The sequence below is a fragment of the Miniopterus schreibersii genome (assembly GCF_964146895.1).
Source record: "Miniopterus schreibersii genome assembly, chromosome: 13".
NCBI lineage: Eukaryota > Metazoa > Chordata > Mammalia > Chiroptera > Miniopteridae > Miniopterus > Miniopterus schreibersii.
Window position 1 is genome coordinate 9,616,292 of NC_138113.1, and position 18,453 is coordinate 9,634,744.

The 18,453-nt window shown below is 32.8% G+C and overlaps 1 protein-coding gene across 7 annotated transcripts in view; it reads right to left on the reverse strand.

Moving 5' to 3' along the window:
• The window catches only part of ATAD2B (ATPase family AAA domain containing 2B), a 101,235-nt gene that overhangs the window by 72,165 nt on the left and 10,617 nt on the right, over nt 1-18,453 (reverse strand). For 4 of the 7 annotated variants that reach the window (XM_081156798.1, XM_081156795.1, XM_081156797.1 and 1 more), the window contains exons 2-8: nt 13,588-13,739; nt 8,689-8,738; nt 7,951-8,104; nt 6,664-6,766; nt 5,726-5,834; nt 3,380-3,496; nt 747-822 (exon numbers count right to left, since the gene is read on the reverse strand). In XM_081156798.1, the coding sequence (XP_081012924.1) occupies nt 747-822; nt 3,380-3,496; nt 5,726-5,834; nt 6,664-6,766; nt 7,951-8,104; nt 8,689-8,738; nt 13,588-13,739 (761 nt within the window). Of the gene's footprint in view, nt 1-746; nt 823-3,379; nt 3,500-4,881; nt 4,924-5,725; nt 5,835-6,663; nt 6,767-7,950; nt 8,105-8,688; nt 8,739-13,587; nt 13,740-18,453 lie in introns of all 7 variants that reach the window. The other 3 variants (XM_081156793.1, XM_081156792.1, XM_081156794.1) reach the window with 2 other exon arrangements.

The following is an 18,453-nucleotide window of genomic DNA, read 5'->3' on the forward strand; positions in this document are numbered from 1 at the left end:
CAAAACAGACAAATATCATATGATTTCATTTATATGTGGAATCTAAAGAACAAAATAAACAAACAAACCAAACAGAAACAGACTCACAGATGTAGAGAACAAACTGATGGTTGTCGGAGGGGAAGAGAGTTGGGGGACTGAATGAAAGGTGAAGGGATTAAGAAGTCAAATTGTGCCTGGCCGGGCATGGTTCAGTGGTTGAGCATCGACCTAGGATCCAGGAGATCGAGGTTTGATTCCCAGTGAGGGCACATGCCCGGGTTGTGGGGGAGCGTGCAGGAGGCAGCCGATCAATGACTCATCATTGATGTTTCTATCTCTCTCTTCCTCTCCCTCTGAAATCAATAAAGATTTTTTTTTTTTTTTAAAAGAAGTCAATATGGTAGTTACAAAATAGTCATGGGGAGGGGATGTAAAGCACAGCATGGGGAATATAATCAATAATATTGTAGTAACTATGTATGGTGCCAGGCAGGTATTTCAGTTATAAGGGGGATCACTTGCAAATTATATAACTATCTAACCACTACGCTGTACACTAAAACTAATATAAAATATCAAATGTCAACTGTAATAGAAAAATAAAATTTTTTAAAAAGACGTTATTTAGTCCCTCATTGGCATTATCATTTACACCATCAATACCTATACTGTAATTATAAAGCATTACATTATGTATTATTTAAAGGATATATCTAAATGACAGATGTAAATATTTCTTCCTTTCAAAAACCAACAAAACATACCTGATATGACTTCTTCTTGCTGGAGATCTGTGAATATCAAACAACGTGTTTTCCCTCTTTTTTTGATGAGCTGGTACTTAAAAAAAAACAAAAAAACAGGATAATATAGAAATAACCTATAATAAAATGATAAGTTGATGTGTTAAAGGGGTAGAAATACTTCTATTAACTTTCTGAATAGAAGCTAGTCATATGCCTTCAAGTTCCAAATAATATCTAGAAGGCACACAACAAAAATAAAAAAAATTTTGGTGTAAGATGCAAATAAACATTCTAAAAAAATGTTAAATTATGTCTTTGTAACTACAGATTAAACAAGGATTTCTTAGATACAACACCAAAAGCACAATCCATTTTTTTTTAAATTGATAAATTGGAGTTCTTCAAAATTACACAATTCTGCTCCTGAAAGACACTATAAAAAGAATAAAAAAACAAGTTATTGACTGAGAAAATATTTGCATATCACCTATCTGATAAAGGACTAATATCCAAAATACATGAAGAACTCTCAAAATTCAATAATAAGAAAATGAACAACTCAATTGAAAAAATGCATGAGATTTGAACAGAAACTTCACCACAGATAACATTAGCAAATCATCACATAAAAAGATACTCAACATCATTAGTCACTAGGGAAATATAAATTAAAACTACAATAAACACATATTAGAATTAATTTTAAAACTGATCATACCAAGTATTGGCAAAAATATGGAACAACTAGAATTCTCATATATTCTTAGTGAGAGTAAGCAGTGCAATCACTTTGGAAAACAGTTGGCAATTTCTTAGAAAGTTAAATATATACCTACCTAACCATAAAACCTAGCCATTCCACTCCTAGGTGATTGTAAGAAAAATGAAAACATATGTCTAAACAATGATTTGCACATGAATGTTCATAACAACTTTATTTATAATAGCCAACACTAGAAATGTCAACAATCCCAGTGCCCATAAAACAAATGAATGGACAAACAAAATTGTGATATATCCATACAATGGAATGCTACTCACCAATAAAAGGCACACTATTGTTATGTTCAACAACATGGATGAGTCTTACAATAATTATACTGAGTGAAAGAAGTCAGACAGAAAAAAAAGTACGTACTATGTACTGTGTATAATATTTGAGAAAATGTAAACTAAGCTATAGTGAAAGAAAGCAGATTAGATCAGTGGGCACCTGAGAACTGGAAGCCGGGGGGCACAAGGTTAGGAGTAGATTATAAACAGGCAGGATGAAATTTTTGGGGTCAATGAACATGTCCATTATCTTAACTGTGGTGATAGCTTCATAGGGATCTACATAAGGTTATTTCAAAATGGCCAAATTATACACATTAAATATGTGTAATGGTAATGGACTATAGTTCAGTTATACCTCAATGAGTATTTTTTTTTAATCTAGAAAAATGGTTCACACACTTTTTTCTGTCCCAACATACTTCCTCCATTATTAACAGGACTATCTGTGACAGTGACTTTTAACTGCAGTAAAGAAGTATCCGCATACTTGGGCAAGCTTCTAATAAGATAACTCTGATAGACTCCTTTCAGGGAATCAGTCACTATTTTAGAAAATAAGAGTTTGAGTAAAAAGATCTAGATTATTCCTTGAAAGCATTATGCTAAGTGAAAGAAGCTAAACACAGAAGGTCACATAAAGGCAAATCTATAGAGACAAAAAGTACATTAGTAGTTGCCAAGGGCCAGGGGTTGAGGGTCAGTGTGGAAGTAAAATGTTCTAAAATTAGTGTTGATGTCTACCTACTCTTGTGAATATACGAAAAAACAATGAATTGAACATATTAAAAACCAGCAAAAATGGCGACTTTAATGATATGTAAATTATATCTCAATTTTTTAAAATTTGAAGGGAATCAATAGTGATGGAATTTCTCAAGAGTTGGAAAAAAAATAAAATAGTACCTGTGGAATTTATTACTTGCCATTAGATTTAAACATTTTTCTTTTCAAAAATAAAAATAAAAAACAAAAACAAAAACCCTATGTTATTGGCCAAGCTGTAGCCATGTACCACTTTTGTAACTAAATTACTCAGCCACTAGGAACATAGAAATACTTGCCCTAAAGAACTGCCATAAATTAAAGTGCTCAATAAACTATAAAGTAATACAAAAATAAGAGACGTACTTATTATTAAGTTTAAGGTTATTTAAATAAAATGTACATGCTCTATGTAATTCTATATTCCAACTACATACTTCAACTTTTTTTCCACTGTGTGTGTAAACAGAAGCACATATAGGAAAAGATGTATGGAACCTATACGAGATTTCATTCTTTTAAATTCAGCAACAGTAATTTATTTTTTTTATTTTGATGTTTTTTGTATTTTTACTGATTTCAGAGAGAGGAAAGGAGAGGGAGAGAGAGATAGAAACATCAATGATGAGTCACTGATTGGCTGCCTCCTGCAGGCCCCCACTGGGGATCAAGCCCGAAGCCTGGGCATGTGCCCTGACCGGGAATCGAACCGAGATCTCCTGGATCCTAGGGCGATGCTCAACCGCTGAGCCACACCAGTGGGGCAACACTAATTTTTTAAGAGATGAAGCAGAATAAGCCACTCAACTGGAAAAAAGTTGAGAGTCTCCTACCTATTGGAGGTGCCTGGTACCGGTCCACTGTTTTCCTCTGCCTCAGATTATACGGCCTGTCATTTTCCTCTCCTTCTGCCTCCTCAGCCTCTATGTCTCCATCCTCCTCTTGGGACTCTACTTTCCCACACACAAGAGAAAAAAGCACTGTTTTAATCCGCAAGACTGGTCACTCCAGAACTAAAATTTACATTTTATTTTTTTATTATTTTAAAATACATTTTTATTGATTTTTAGAGTGAGAGGAAGGGAGAGGGCAAGAGAGAAAAACATTGATGTGAGAGAGAAACACTAATTGGCTGCCTCCTGCACACATCCCAACTGGGATTGAGGCAGGAACCTGGGCACGTGCCCGGAATCAAACCACTGGCCTTTCAGAGCAGGGTACAATGTTCAACCTCAGCCACACCAGCCAGGGGCCACATTTTATCTTTACTCTTTCTGCACAGGTGACATTTAAAAGTATCAACAATGTATGATATAGCATAACTGAATATCATTAAAAATCAACCTAGATAGATGTAAAATGCCTTTCCTACAAATAATCAATATAGTTATCTGCTAAATAAATCAGTGTGATATTTGATCTCTTGATTTACTTATGATTGAGAATTTTACTATAGCAAACTTCATTCAATGCCCAATAAACCACTGAATTAGGTTAGTATTTCAAATACAACTTGCTAGTTCAAAAAAATATGTTTACATGATAATTACTAATGTTAAAGCAAAAGCAATTTTTGTTGTCAGTATAACAGTTTGTTAGACCTGTTGACAACAGGTAAGCATGGATTAATTACATTTGGTAGGAAAATGCAGGTAGGAATTAGGAGGGAGCTTGAAGCCGACTTCCAGGGTATTGATAATACTATTGGTTATTTCTTGACATTAGTGATTGCTTTATGATAATTCACCTAGCTATACATGTTAAAAAAATAAATTATAATATACATAAACACTGAAAGTTTATTTTTTAAAAGTGGTTTAAAAAAACTGTCTGGCTATAGCTAAGATGTGACATCTATTCACAGTTTAAAATAAAAGTCTAATGAAAATTTATAGGCTTAAGGTCCCCAAGTGCAATATACTTTATGATTAACTTTTTAACCACAAGAACTGTCAATATAACACAATCATATTAAGGCATAGGAAAAATTTTTAATTGCCAGTGACGCTGAATGAAACAGGAGACTAAAAATGCAAAGGACTTTACATTTTACTTATGACATCTGAAAGCTTATTCTAAGTTTTTTAAATTTGTATTACTAGGTTATAGAGAAAATCAGCAAATAAAATATTACTTATCTAAATAATACTATTAATTACTTATGCCCAAATAAGTTTCCTAAACCTTCAAAAAAAAATACTTTTTAAAAAAACACCTGCACAATAACACTATTTACTATGGGAGGAAATTCTGTATGTGTCAAATTTACTTTGGAAACTCCACAAAGATGTTCAGTTAATAAAAAGGCAAAAATCACATTATAAATCTGTCTCACCTATACTGATTTTCTCCAAAGGAAGCAATACAGAGGTGGTAGCTGTAACAACAATATTTGTTCAATAAAGTACCTTCATTAGAAATATCAGCTCTTTATAACTTGCTAATATGTTAATTACAGAATAAGAGAAATAAACCTATTCTTCTCCATCTAAGCTACACGAACAGTGGGAACTAGAAAGATTTTCTGGTAAAATACAAGTACCCTACATTTACAATACACCAAATCATCTGAAAATCCATTTCAATAAAGATTAACTCTTACAGAATTAAATCCTATAGATGTACCAGTAATTAATTTATAATCCTTGGGGCAAATGTACTTTCATCATGTTCCCAGCTCCAGCCCTACAAATTTGGTGTTTTTCAGTTCAGAACCCATACATGCCTCAGAAAAGAACAGAAGGGCCCCCTCTACTAATACACTCCTCAGTCCATAACTAAATTTGGGACCCAAATAATGAGAGATTTAGAGGCTATGGATAGAAGGTGACTTTGGATAGAGGCTTCTGATTGGACGATACCTAAATACAAAAGACGCCTGACCTAACAATCAAATCAGCTCATGGCAAATGCCAAATTAGGTCACTTAAGGACGACCAATAACTACTAACAAGATACATTATGTAACAATGTAGAGAGTACAGTAAAGGCACTTTTCCAATGCCGGAAATGAAAACTCAGAATGCCAACTGAATAAAAGTTATCCCAAATTATACAAAATATAGACCTCTACAGCCAAAAATCACCTACCTGGCAACATTACACATCTATTATTTGTATATATTTTTCTTTCTTCCACCTGAACTTCCTAGTATTTATCTCATAAAGCGCTTACAAACCTTCTTCTTCACCTTCAGTAGAGACTTCATGATGATTTTGTATCCCGTAACTATTTCTTCTCAGTGACTTTCTTCGCCTTTTCACTCTTGAATACATATCCATGTTTTCCTTTTAAAGAAAGAAAATCTGTTAAATATTAACATGGAATTTATTCCTGGCTATAAATATTACAACCCAATGGGACATGCTCCCTCAATAAAATTTACTGAGCACCTATATACAAAGATTCATGAAAATGGAGCTTCCTGAATTCAACAAATATAAGGGACAAGAGAATAAACAAATAAAACTTATAAAATATTTGAAAATTATAAACTATAATGCCATGGGATACTTTCTCCCACCAGCAAATTACAGGCCAGTAGGATGAAATAAATCACAGGTAACTATAAAAGAAAGTAAACAAAGTTAAATGCCATAAAGAAAGGTACAAAGTAGAATTCAAAGAGACAACCTCCTCTTAATAAGGGTGGGGAAGTGAGGGAACATTTGAAATGAACCTTGAAATAAGGCAGGGTTGCAACAGTCCCTAACTAGAAGTATTAAGAGGAGTAAAAGACAGAAGAACAAGAATGGTTTGTATTTGGGCAAGGGTGTTGAGAAATTAAAGTTGAAACCAGATGATGAAGGCCAAAGTACTTTTAATTAATTCAGTACACAATAAAAAAAATTAAATGTTCACATCAGAAAAGTTACAGAATCAAGAGCTGTACTTTCAGATGGCGCTTCTGGCAAAAGTATAGAGAGGATCTTTAGGGGAAGGTTGTGGCAAGTAGGGGGGTGGATAAAAGCAGCAAGAAAGCAATAAAGTCTCTAGCTGAAAACAAAGAAGGAGTATTTCTGTTAATCCAAGAAAATCCAAATGCTGTTCGCTCTCCCTTTTTATTCCTCAGTAGAAATTAAAAACTGCAAAGGTTGTTAAAGTTAGTATACTCACAAATTCAGTATCTGTCCACATTCGAAGTCGTTCCACTTCTCCTGATCGACGATTCCGTCTGATGTTAATGTTGTCCATTTCTTGCAGTACAGCTTCAGCAGTACTATGATCATATAATAAAACTAGGGTTAAGACAATTGTAGAACCATACACTGTGTCATTCACGTAAAAGAGATCTTCACCAAAGCATAATTAAATCATCCCTGATATGTAACTGTACATAAAACATCCATTTCTGAATTGGCGTCCATCAGAAAATAATGTCCCCAAAAAGATAGCACCAAAATATCTTCTACCTTAATATATTTATTAAAGTAAAGCTTACAAAATAGAAGACTTTTATTTATAAGACTCCAAATATTTAAATCCATAATACCACTACAAATAACTATCAGATCCAAGGCACTGGAAAAAACAACTAATTTAATATTTTTTTATTTAAAGATGGTGTTATGAATTACATAGAATAAAGGATTTGTAATTTAAAGTCAATAAGGTAACAGAACAGGTATTTCTAGAAATTAGAGAATATTGACATCCACGAAATACCTGCTGATATTAGAACATTTCACCTTTTAAACACTATGTTTCCAGACACCGGTCTAAGTATTTAACAAATGTACATATGAAACGAATACAAAATAACATTGAATGTAAACTGTAATAGAAAAACGTAAAAAAATAGAAAAAAGTAAAAATAACTAATACTCAAATTTGACATTAACACGACAGAATATAATTTCCTCTCCTATCAAACAGGAATTATACTGACCTCCCTTCTCCAGGCCTTTGCAAGGATTAAGTAGGATAATTTATTATCTGAGAAGAATAACACTTCATGGCATGTAGATGCTGAGCAATCAGTTAGGCTGACTCACTAGCTGCTTCCCACATACCCAGTCTCAAAAAGACCTTCAATTCAAAATCTGAACTAAGCAAAACTATATATCAATAATGGAACTTAATGTTGTCTGAAAATTGTCAAAGATACAAATGTTAAATGAGAAAATATTAAATGACTATATTAAAGAGAGAATAAAATTACTTTTTATAGTATCTATGCACAAGAGCTTAAAAATGATGAGAAAATTTTAACTATTACACAAATTGTATTAAATCTAGTAAACTGAGTAGAATCTGACAATCATTGCTAACTGCTGTTCATTCAAATTAAGTTATAAAGTAATTGTATTTATTACTAAGTCAGTGCTTAAGTTATTTTTTAAAAATAACTGGCTTAAAAATCAAATAATTAAATGAAACTGCTTACTATGTAAGCATTCATACCTATTTACTAGTTGATCAAATAACAAACTCTGGTTCACACTTTCAAATCTGTTTTTCCTGGAACGACAACTTTTTCTGACTTCCATGTCACCATTTATACAAGAAAGGTCTCCATCTCCCTTCTTTTCCCCTCGAAGGGGATGGCTTCGAAGGGCTACAAAAAGAGAGAGATTTCCATTTTAAAGTACAGAGTATAAAAAAAAGAAAAAAATCAAAACATTAGTTTTAAAAGACTACAAAGAGTTTAATATAACCTTTTAAATGGCTTTCATATCCAATAATCTAACATTTCTATAAATGTTTACAATGTATCTTAATTTTTTTTTTAATATGTTTTTATTGATTTCAGAGAGAGGAAGGGGAAGGGAGAGAGAGATAGAAACTGCAATGACGAGAGAGTCATTGATCAGCTATCTCCTGCACGCCCCCTACTGGGGATTGAGCCCACAACCCAGGCATGTGCCCTGATGTGGAAAGCAACCTTGATCTCCTGGATCATAGGTCGATGCTCAACCTCTGAGCCATGCCAGCCGGGCCTGTCTTAATAATTTAAATTTCCCTTGTAGAGTTTTCAACACATAACAATTACATATGTATTTACTATGACTGAAATCCAGTCATTACCACTGTATGCTGAGCATACTAGTAAATAACTCTATTTTACCCAACTTTAATGCTTTACTTCTAACAACATTATAAGAATTCCAATACTAACCAGTTTCATAATAGAATACTCACATAAACTACTATGTCCGTTTGATAATGTAGCACCAGGCTGAGAAGTTAACCTAGAACACAATTATATTTAATATGCAAACACATCAATATTCACTTAAAGAAGCAAGAAATGCAATACTGGTGGAATTATTTTAGTCTTTAAAATGTCAGTAATACAGTACTACTTTTTTTTTAAGAACAAAAACATTTTTTACTCTAATACTGATAATATATCAATTAATAAAAAACACTGAGTCATTTCATTACTTCAAGAATAGCTTTAATAATAGAACTTATTATCTCTTCAATTGTGTACAGTAAAATCCAATGAAAAGGCTTAAGCCTAACATGTGCCAAAAATTAACTGAGGCCATTAGTAGCAATTGTCGCTGACATTTACTATTTATTTGGTTGACAAAATAAAACTGAAACTCACAAATTTATTCAAACAATAATTTGTAAGAGAAAAAAATACTGAACACCATTTAATAATTAATAATTTCTTCAAATATTTTATTACACATTCTAAACTTAGAATAAAAACTTAGCTAATTTCTCAAAGCAGTCATCGTACAATTCTCCCTCTTGGGTGAAGGAAGAGAAAAGTTAAAGAAGAGATACTTAAATGGTCATCAAAACATAAAGACTTAAGAAAAGTTACCATGTGCCTTATTATAATTAGAAAGCTCAAAAACCAAATTGTTAGAGAATAAAAGAGCTGTCAGTATAAGCTTACTGGAGTATTTTTGAAAAAATCCAACAATTATCATTTTCAAAGTTTAAAAAGGGGGGGAGGACATTCAGAAAATAGCAAATATATATAACTGTCTTCTACTATCTATGTGGTTTGTACACATTTTTTAACTAAAATACTCTAATATTTCTGGTTACCCCAGCACTCTTTGTGTTAAATCATAAATGTTACATGTTATAACTGTTAATTATAATATCCCTGCCTAATAAAGGTCACAGCTTGGATGATTAAAAGATATGAACAAAAACTCAAACTACTATGTGTCTTCAGACTGTCAAAAACAAAAAAAACAAATAAAAAAACTCCAGCCCTCCTTTCTCCCAGAAAACAACAAAACTATCTTTTCCTAATATACTACCTCTTAGAAAGTATTTCAATTTTAGCACCTTTTTTACCAAGTATACAATTCTCCTGGCATATGAATTTAACTATAAAATAATGAAATTGATGTATTAACAGGACGTTCCTTAGTATACATGTGGAATTCTCTATAATCAATCTCAAAATCCACATAAAACCAAATAAAAAAATCAATTTTATTCATAAATATACTTTGGCTTTGAACCCAACATAACATTAACTCAGTCTGATCAATTTATTCACAAGTCTTGGCTCCAAATGAATTTTAGTTGTATGCAAACTAACGGTTAAAATTATACATACTTAAATTAAAAGAGTAAGATGCTAACCCTAAAATATTTCTAGAAAAGAAATCTGAAACTTTTCTGAACAATAGCAACATCACTGAGGAGAAAGCACAATAAGCTTTTGTACCTCTGAAGAAGACAGTGCTTAGTTGGCTTTTATTTCTTTGCTAATGAGAGATGTTTTATGGGGGCAGGGGGACACATGTTCTTCAATCTAATTATCTTACAATTACAGATTATTGTCATCATTTTACCATTATCATTTCTCTTTATGAAAAAGGAGAAAAATATTAAATAATGTGTATATAAAGAGAGAATACTGGGATTTTAAGGGTTGGCCCTACTATACAATATTATGTGCCTAAAAAGTCTCTTGAATCAATGTTCCCAAAAGGTAATCACTTAAAATGTAACCAAGTGGGTTCACTGCTTAAATGAATCCTCCAATAAATCCTTTATAATTATAAAGCCTGCTTTATTTATTTTTTAAAAAGGAGAGTTTGGTGGGGAATATTTCCCTATATCTGTTTCCTAAATTTTTTAAATGGAGACAGTATCACTTTGTATTAAATGATCATTACATTAGAGGTTTTTATACCTTTAATTATCTGTAGCAACTACCAATGCAATACCAGACTTAAAAGCATTACTTATTCTCCCTTTCCCGTATATACCAAAGCATTTAATGATTTAGAGGGTTTTAAACCTCAATTCAGCAAAAGCCTCAGTTTGGGAGACCTTAAGCACTATCACCCTTCAATTCCAATCTGCCTCAGTAATCTAACATAGGTGGTTATATTTCACCTTACCTCACTACTCTCTCATCTGACCAGAGTTTTTCACACATAATAGATTTAAGTTTACAGTTTGTCTTATCAAAGATTTAATTCTGTATCTTAGAGTATGCCTTTCTATTATTCTAGAGACATCAAATGCATGCCACTTTCCCCAAGTTGCCTACAACACTACCACCACACACAGTCTCCAAGTTAAATAAATGTCTACTGGCTAAATGTCAGCTGACAAAAGTCAGTAAAATGGGATTCCGTACTCAAAATACTTGTAAGTGTCAACACCTATCTAGATTAGTATGTATATTTATGAGTTTCTACATATAAGATAAAGAATATATAGTAAATATTTTTGCCCAAACAAAATCCTCAGTTTACAAAAAATTATCAATCATTATAATTACATTGATGGACTTGGGTCTCCAAATATATATGCCCACATTTCTCCCCAAAAGAAAACTCAATCTATCTCAAATCTTTTATGAAGACTTAGAAATTCTAGTTTCACTTTTACCTCTCTCTTCATCAATTACCTATCTCTAAAATGAAAAGCCATTTTACCAATCAATAGTAATATTTTTAAAGAATTTAGTAATCTTTACAAAGTCTTTAGGATTCATTATTTTTCATAGCTAATACTAATTCTTATCTATAATCAATTTTTCTCCAAGTGAATTATATTTGTAAGAAATTTTTTTATTAAAGAAATTCAAAAATTTACCTTTAATGCTCATAAGAACTTAGATTACAAAATGAAGAAATCAGGATTCATAGATTCATGACATAAAAACAACCAGAAGCCTCCAAATAAATCCTGATTTTTGTATTTATACTATCTCAAAATCTAAAATACATTTAGCTACAAGTTTTGCTTAAAATTCAATTCTGTTGAATCTAATAGGTCAAATGGCTTCTTTTCAAGTCATATGAAACACCAAAAGATTCTAAGAATGTAGCACTTACATTCCTAGATGAAAGTTAACTGAAAAAAACTTTTTAAAATGTGAAACGCTAAACATTATTATTCTGCCAAAACAGAAACAGTAAATTTTGTTAGCATTAATTATGTAAGCTTTTTATTCAAAATGCATTTAGTAATTTTCTTAAAAGGAGTATCTCTCTCTAATGTACCTAAATAGAATCAAAACTATCTCCCCAAAATTTTTTAGATCTTTTTATATGAAAAATGTCAATTTACATAAAGGACTTCTGAGTGGATAAGATATGGGAAATCTAGTGTATCACATCCTTAGACTTGAATCAAACTGTTAAAATTATCTTACAGTTAAAGGTCAAACTTCAACACTAAAAGAACATTTTTTAGAAACATTTATCTAGCAAAAGAAGCCTGATTCACTTACTAAATAAATACAAGAGACAGATTATAACAGGGAGATCAAATCTAGAAGTGTAATTAAAGAGCAGTACTCATCTTGAGAAATATCTTTATAGAGATCTGGATCTGTTTGATCTCACATATGAATGAGTATGAGAAGGGGAGGGGGGAATCAACAGACTATATAATTCCTGTATTTTTCTACTTAGCTCCCAGACAATGCAAAATAAAAACTTTAAAATACCACTATGCTGTACACCTGAAACTAATGTAATATTGAATGCCAATTATAATTGAAAAATAAAATGTTTTTAATGTTTAAAAAGAAAAAGAAAGAAAAAAATTTTTAAATAAAGTGGTACCTTTCTGGAGCATACTGAAATAGGTACAGATTCTTTAAGGGCTAGTAAATGTGCACTGCCTGTCAAAGTTGATACAACCCCAAAGATATTTTTCATTAAAGAATATACAGACACACACACACACACACAAATATATAGGCCCTGGCCAGATAGGCCAGTTGGTTAGAGGATCATCCCAACATGCCAAGGTATTGGGTTCAACCCCTGGTCAGGGCACATACAAGAATCAACCAATGAATGCATAAATAAGTGGAACAACAAATCGATGTTTCTTTCTTTCTCTTTCTCTTTCTCTCTCTCTCCACCCCTCCCAAAAAAATCAATTAAAAAAGAGTATATATAATCAAAATATTTTTAAATACTTCAAAGAGAAATGAGACCAAAGAATTTCCCTTTTACCTATGTTTGCAGTTGGTATATCATCAGCACTTCTCTATCAAAGACTTTGGAGAAAAAAGAAGTTAAAATTCTGAGTTCCAAGTTTAAATTTTCTGTGTGTGTGCTTATCCTATCTACATTAAATTATTACCATTTACTTTGATAAGTAAAACTAAGTTTTCCTGCTACATATTAAATCAGACACAAGCAAATTTAAGTTGAAAGCAAGGAGATAAATGAAAAGATTTCTTTAAAAATTTATTTAGATTTTATTATATTCTAGTATGTCAATTCAAGTGGAATATTTAATAATTTTAGAAAAGAGATTTTTACCTATTTTCAAGTAAAAAAATAATTCTAACCATATGTTACTACTTAAATTTTCAGGACTATACATATGTATGCATATTTAAGATCTATCAAAATCTATAATGTTTTAGGAATAAGTTTCTATTATATACTACAAAACAAATCTATTTTATGGCATATTTAGAAAAAACTATACACATAAATTATAAAGTAAGTTTAATATAATTTATAAGTCTTTCTAGATACTAGCAGCTTTATGATTTAAGAAAATTAGCATTAACATCAGCCCTGAATCACATCAAATCATTCATGAAAAAACAATCAATGAGTTCTCACTTCTCACCTGGCCTGTCCAGTTGATATGTTCCATTCCTCTCGCTGACCAGTACTTCGTGGTTTTGATTTGTCTTTGCAAACAGAATCAGGTTGTTTCAAAGTGCGTTTGGCTGGAGGAGACACGTGGCTATCACTTAAACTACCATCAACCTCAGATTTCTGAAAGACAGTTAAAAATGTACTTATTATTCCTATTAAAACACATAGAATTGTTAAATTATTGGATAAAGTACAGTATTTATTCAACCAATAAATATTTACTAAATGAATCATTCTACAAGTGTAGCAAAATGTAATAATCTGTTACAGAAACAAAAGTTAGAAAAGTATGTTTAGTCTTGTTTGTATTTTAAAACAGTTTCAAGCCTACAGAAAAGGTGTGCGTATATCTTTCTATGACATGATTCCTCATTCCTCTCCTAAATACTCCACTGTGTAGCTCCCAAAACAATGACGCTTTGCTACATTAGCATGATACAATCCACCCAATCAGGAAATAAACATTGATATAACACAGAGCCAATCCACAAACACATGAAAATTTTATCAAATGCCCCAACAGGTCTCTCTTTCCTTTCTGGTTCAGGGTCCTATCCAGGAACATATATTGTATTTAGTTATCAGATCTCTGCCTCCTTCAATATGAAACAAGTTCTTTCAGTCTTTCCCCATCTTTCATGACCTTGAGTGTAAAGAATACAAAGCCTTTCTTTCCCCAGGATGGCCTTCAATCTGGGTCATTTTGATGTTCCTCATAACCAGATTCAGGCCATACATTCCTGGAAAGAATATACAGAAATTATATTGTACATACTATACCTACCCATCATTATCACCTTGATCACCTGGTTGAGTTGGTGTCGGCCAGGTTTCTCCACTCCAAAGTCTATTTCTCCCTTTGTATTTCATTAGATAATGTGGAATTATTCTGATAATTCAGCAATATCCTGTTCTTCATCAAACCTCCACCCACCAGCCTTAGCATTCATTGACTATTCTTGCCTTTATCCAATACCATTATGATGATGGTTATCTAATCCCATCATTTCTTCTATATTTTTTAGTTGACATTCTATCTTAAAGAGCTTTCTTCTCCCTACTTCGCTGAATTCATTTACTCTTCTATTTATATCAATAAGCATTGTGGATTCTTATTTTATTCTATGGGTTATAATCCATTATTCTATTTTTTGTTACTCAAATTTTAAAAGATTTGGCCATTAGGAGCCCTTTCAAAGAGGTTCCTGTATCCTTTTGACATGTCCCCATCATTTTGAATATTTCCTTATTTCTGGCACAAAAGAAATCCCTAAGATCATCTTGTACTTTCCCTCCCTGACCCTAGAATTAGCTATTTCTGCAAGGAGCCCTGGTTCCTTTCAGTCAAGGATGGTACTTAAAAACCAACATCTGGGCAATAGGTGCACTCATTGTTACTGGGGGTTTCACTGCTATAAAGTCCTCTTAGCAGAGAGAGCTAAAAAATATATGAAAAAAATGTACACACACACACACACACACACACACCCCACCTATTTCTTTATCCGCGCATAAACAATAAAATAACAAATGTGTGTACACCAATGCTTCTAATTCTAATTCCACACCTTAAGTTTCTTTCTAGACTTTCCCTTTTGTTTCTAAGCCTTTATCAGCAAGAAACCTGGTTTCCATCATATTCAATACATTTATTTATTTATTTTTAATGTTTTTATTGATTTCCGAGGGAAGAAGGGAGAGGGAGAGAAAGAAAGAAACATCGATGAGAGAGAAACATTGATCAGCTGCCTCCCGCATGCCCCCTACTGGGCATCAAGCCCACAAGCCTGGCATGTGCCCTAACAGGGAACTGAACCTGTGACCTCCTGGTGCATGGAACGTCACTCAAACAACTAAGCCACACTGGAGAGCATTTATTTACTTTTTATGTACTCTTTCAATTAATTTGTTTAAGGTAACCAATCTCTCAACCAGAGACCTCCGTCCATCACACTTCCATTATTGCCCCCACGCTGCACGTCCTTAGACTGCAGGAAGGTCACTATCTGCACAACAGCCCTCCCCTTCACCACACACCTCCTTAGACTGTGGGCGGGTAGGGAGGAGAGTGCAGGGAAGGGCCTTTTCTTTTGAGACAGTTTAATTCATGTGCTAATATTTTATCACTTGACATTATAGATTAGTATTTCAAAGGAAGATTTAATCACTTTCAATATGCTACCATTTAAAGATATTTGAATTGGGTCTCCTTTTATGCTACAAATTTCTTTTTTTTTAAATATATAAAAACTATCCATTTCATAAATGCACATTTCTATATATTATCCCAAAGTAAGACAACTACATTACTCAACTAATTAGTCAAAATACAGCCGCTAGCAAACAAACATAAGAAATACTTACAGTGTATGTTTAAAGGTATCCAAGTATAGCCTATAGAATTAATTCACTTACTAAAAATTTTTTCACAAAAAGACCAATTTTTAATTTTGTGATTTAATACAATTTACAATGAGTTAGTTTTAAAGCCACAAGACCACACTCATACTAAAAGGCACAAAGATAAAAACAATTATAAATTCAGACATCAGAGTGTCTATTACTAAGAATAATAAACATGTTAGTTGTGTAACATGCACCACAACTTATTAGTTCAAGTTCCCAAGAAAAACTGGTTAGCTCCTTCCAAACTATCCTCAGGAGACTACATTTGTCTCTCCAAATGTGCTCCACCCCAATCAGAAGCCACTCTTGGCAAGATCCCCAGATGATTCTTGTACGCATCAGGGTTTGAAAAGCATTACTATATAACATACTCAACAAGTACTCACTGAGGAAGCAATGTCACATGTTCTAAGTTAAGGCATATCTGTGAACACAGAAACTGCTGTCTATAAAACTACCTTACCAATTTAGTTGAAGCCAGCATGACTCCTTCAAATGCAGTCCCTCCACTCTCTTTAAGAGCTGTCTCTACCCTGAAATCTGGTCTGAAGAATCTAACCTAAGTGACCTTTCCTCTCTACTAGCTGCAACTTTACAATACGTTTTGGCAATTAATTTTATTCAATTTAGCATTTATATTTACCATCTTTAAGTGGTATCCAAGATCCAAGTCTTGAGATTCTACCAAGATTTTAAGTTCTTTAATTTTAGAAAATGGCCCTATTTCTTTTTTAGCTCCACACAATAGCAAGCAAAAAAACAAGCAAGGTTTCCCCAAGTTTGTTCAATTAATTATGAATAGGAATTATTAGGGGGTGGAACGAGGAATTATTAGGGGAAACAAAAGAAGGCTAATGGTGAAATAAGTTTGGGAATCAATGAGGTCCAAGGTTTTGGGCTGCAAGACTTCTAAGAGTTTTTAATGTTAATATGCAGAGTAAACCTCCAAATATGAAAGACAGTGTAGAACACTTCACAAACTTACCTGATCAAGCCCTCTTTTTTCACAAAGCATATGTAGGTAATAAAGTTTCACAAACATACTCTGGGAATAAATACTATGCACTTATGTACTTATTGAATTAAAAAATAATAACATATTTGAAGTTTAGTCATTTTTGAAATAATGTGAGTTATTATATAACTCTTTGATTATCTATTTAAATGAGTTTATGTTTATTGGTCAGTCTCTCATATTCTACTGGCTTTTTTCAGTTCTATTCAGAGTCTCTCTCAGTGCTGTCCACACACTACCTGAATCAGAAGTCACCTGAATTTCTCATTGGAGAAACAAAACCTGTTAAACTAGAATCTCTTGAGGTGAGATAGTTTTAATGAGGGCCTCCAAATGATTCTTAGTAAACGAAAGTTTGAGGACCTCTGGCACATAATACAGTTTTAAGAATATGGGGCACATCATCCTAACTGCTGCACTAAACTACAGTACTTCTATAGGGTTTCAATCTTTACTTGGCTCTGTGACAGAAACCTTAGAAAAAATAGCACTACAAAAAGATCCTTCCCTCTAACGAAATCTAGAAATTTAAGTAAGGCAAATGAGCAAGATGTAAATATGTGCAAAATGATTGCTTCAGCACCATTTTATTAACTTCAAGCTCTGGGAAAGCTTTTACCTACAAAACTGACACTAAGAGTTTACCTTTAATAGGATAATCATAGGTTCAACCTTAACTTTTTCATCTTCAAAGCATTTTACTAGTTAATTATAATCTAACCCTTTGAGGAAAGGCGTTACCAGTTTCAGGCCAAAAAGTTTAAGAGAGATTATGCAATCTACCCACAGTCATTTAGCAATCTATGTCAGAGTCATTACAACCCATGAGTAAGAAAGGCATCTCAGACTAAGGGAATAATTTCATTTAACAAACGTTTATTGAGAGCCTACTGTGTACATAAGACATGGGGGCAATGGTAAAATAGATTAAGACCTACTAGAACTCAATACACAATCTATTGGGTTGACAATCACAATGATGATATATAGTGTACTATAGTAAGTACTATAAGAGATGTATACAATTCTCTGAAAGCAAAAAATAAAAACGAGAACTGCTAGTAGAGATAAAGGAAAGACATCTGGATTCAAGGATGAGACAGTACTATAGTAACGCTACCGAATTATGCTACCGAATAACGTCAAATGCTACCGAAAGTAAAATAACAATGAAAAGATAAAGTCATCCAACCTAAGTGCCTTTTTTACCTGAACTCTAAAACAGTTAGATAATTTTTCCAATTTGCTAAGTGAAATAAGCCAGTCATAAAAACCTAAGAACCACATGATTTCACTCATATGTGGGATATAAAACTGAAACTCATGGGCACAAACAGCAGTGCGCTGGTTAACTAGCCAGAGGGAAGGGGGTGCGGGGTGGGGACTGAAGAGGGTCTTACTATATGGTGACTG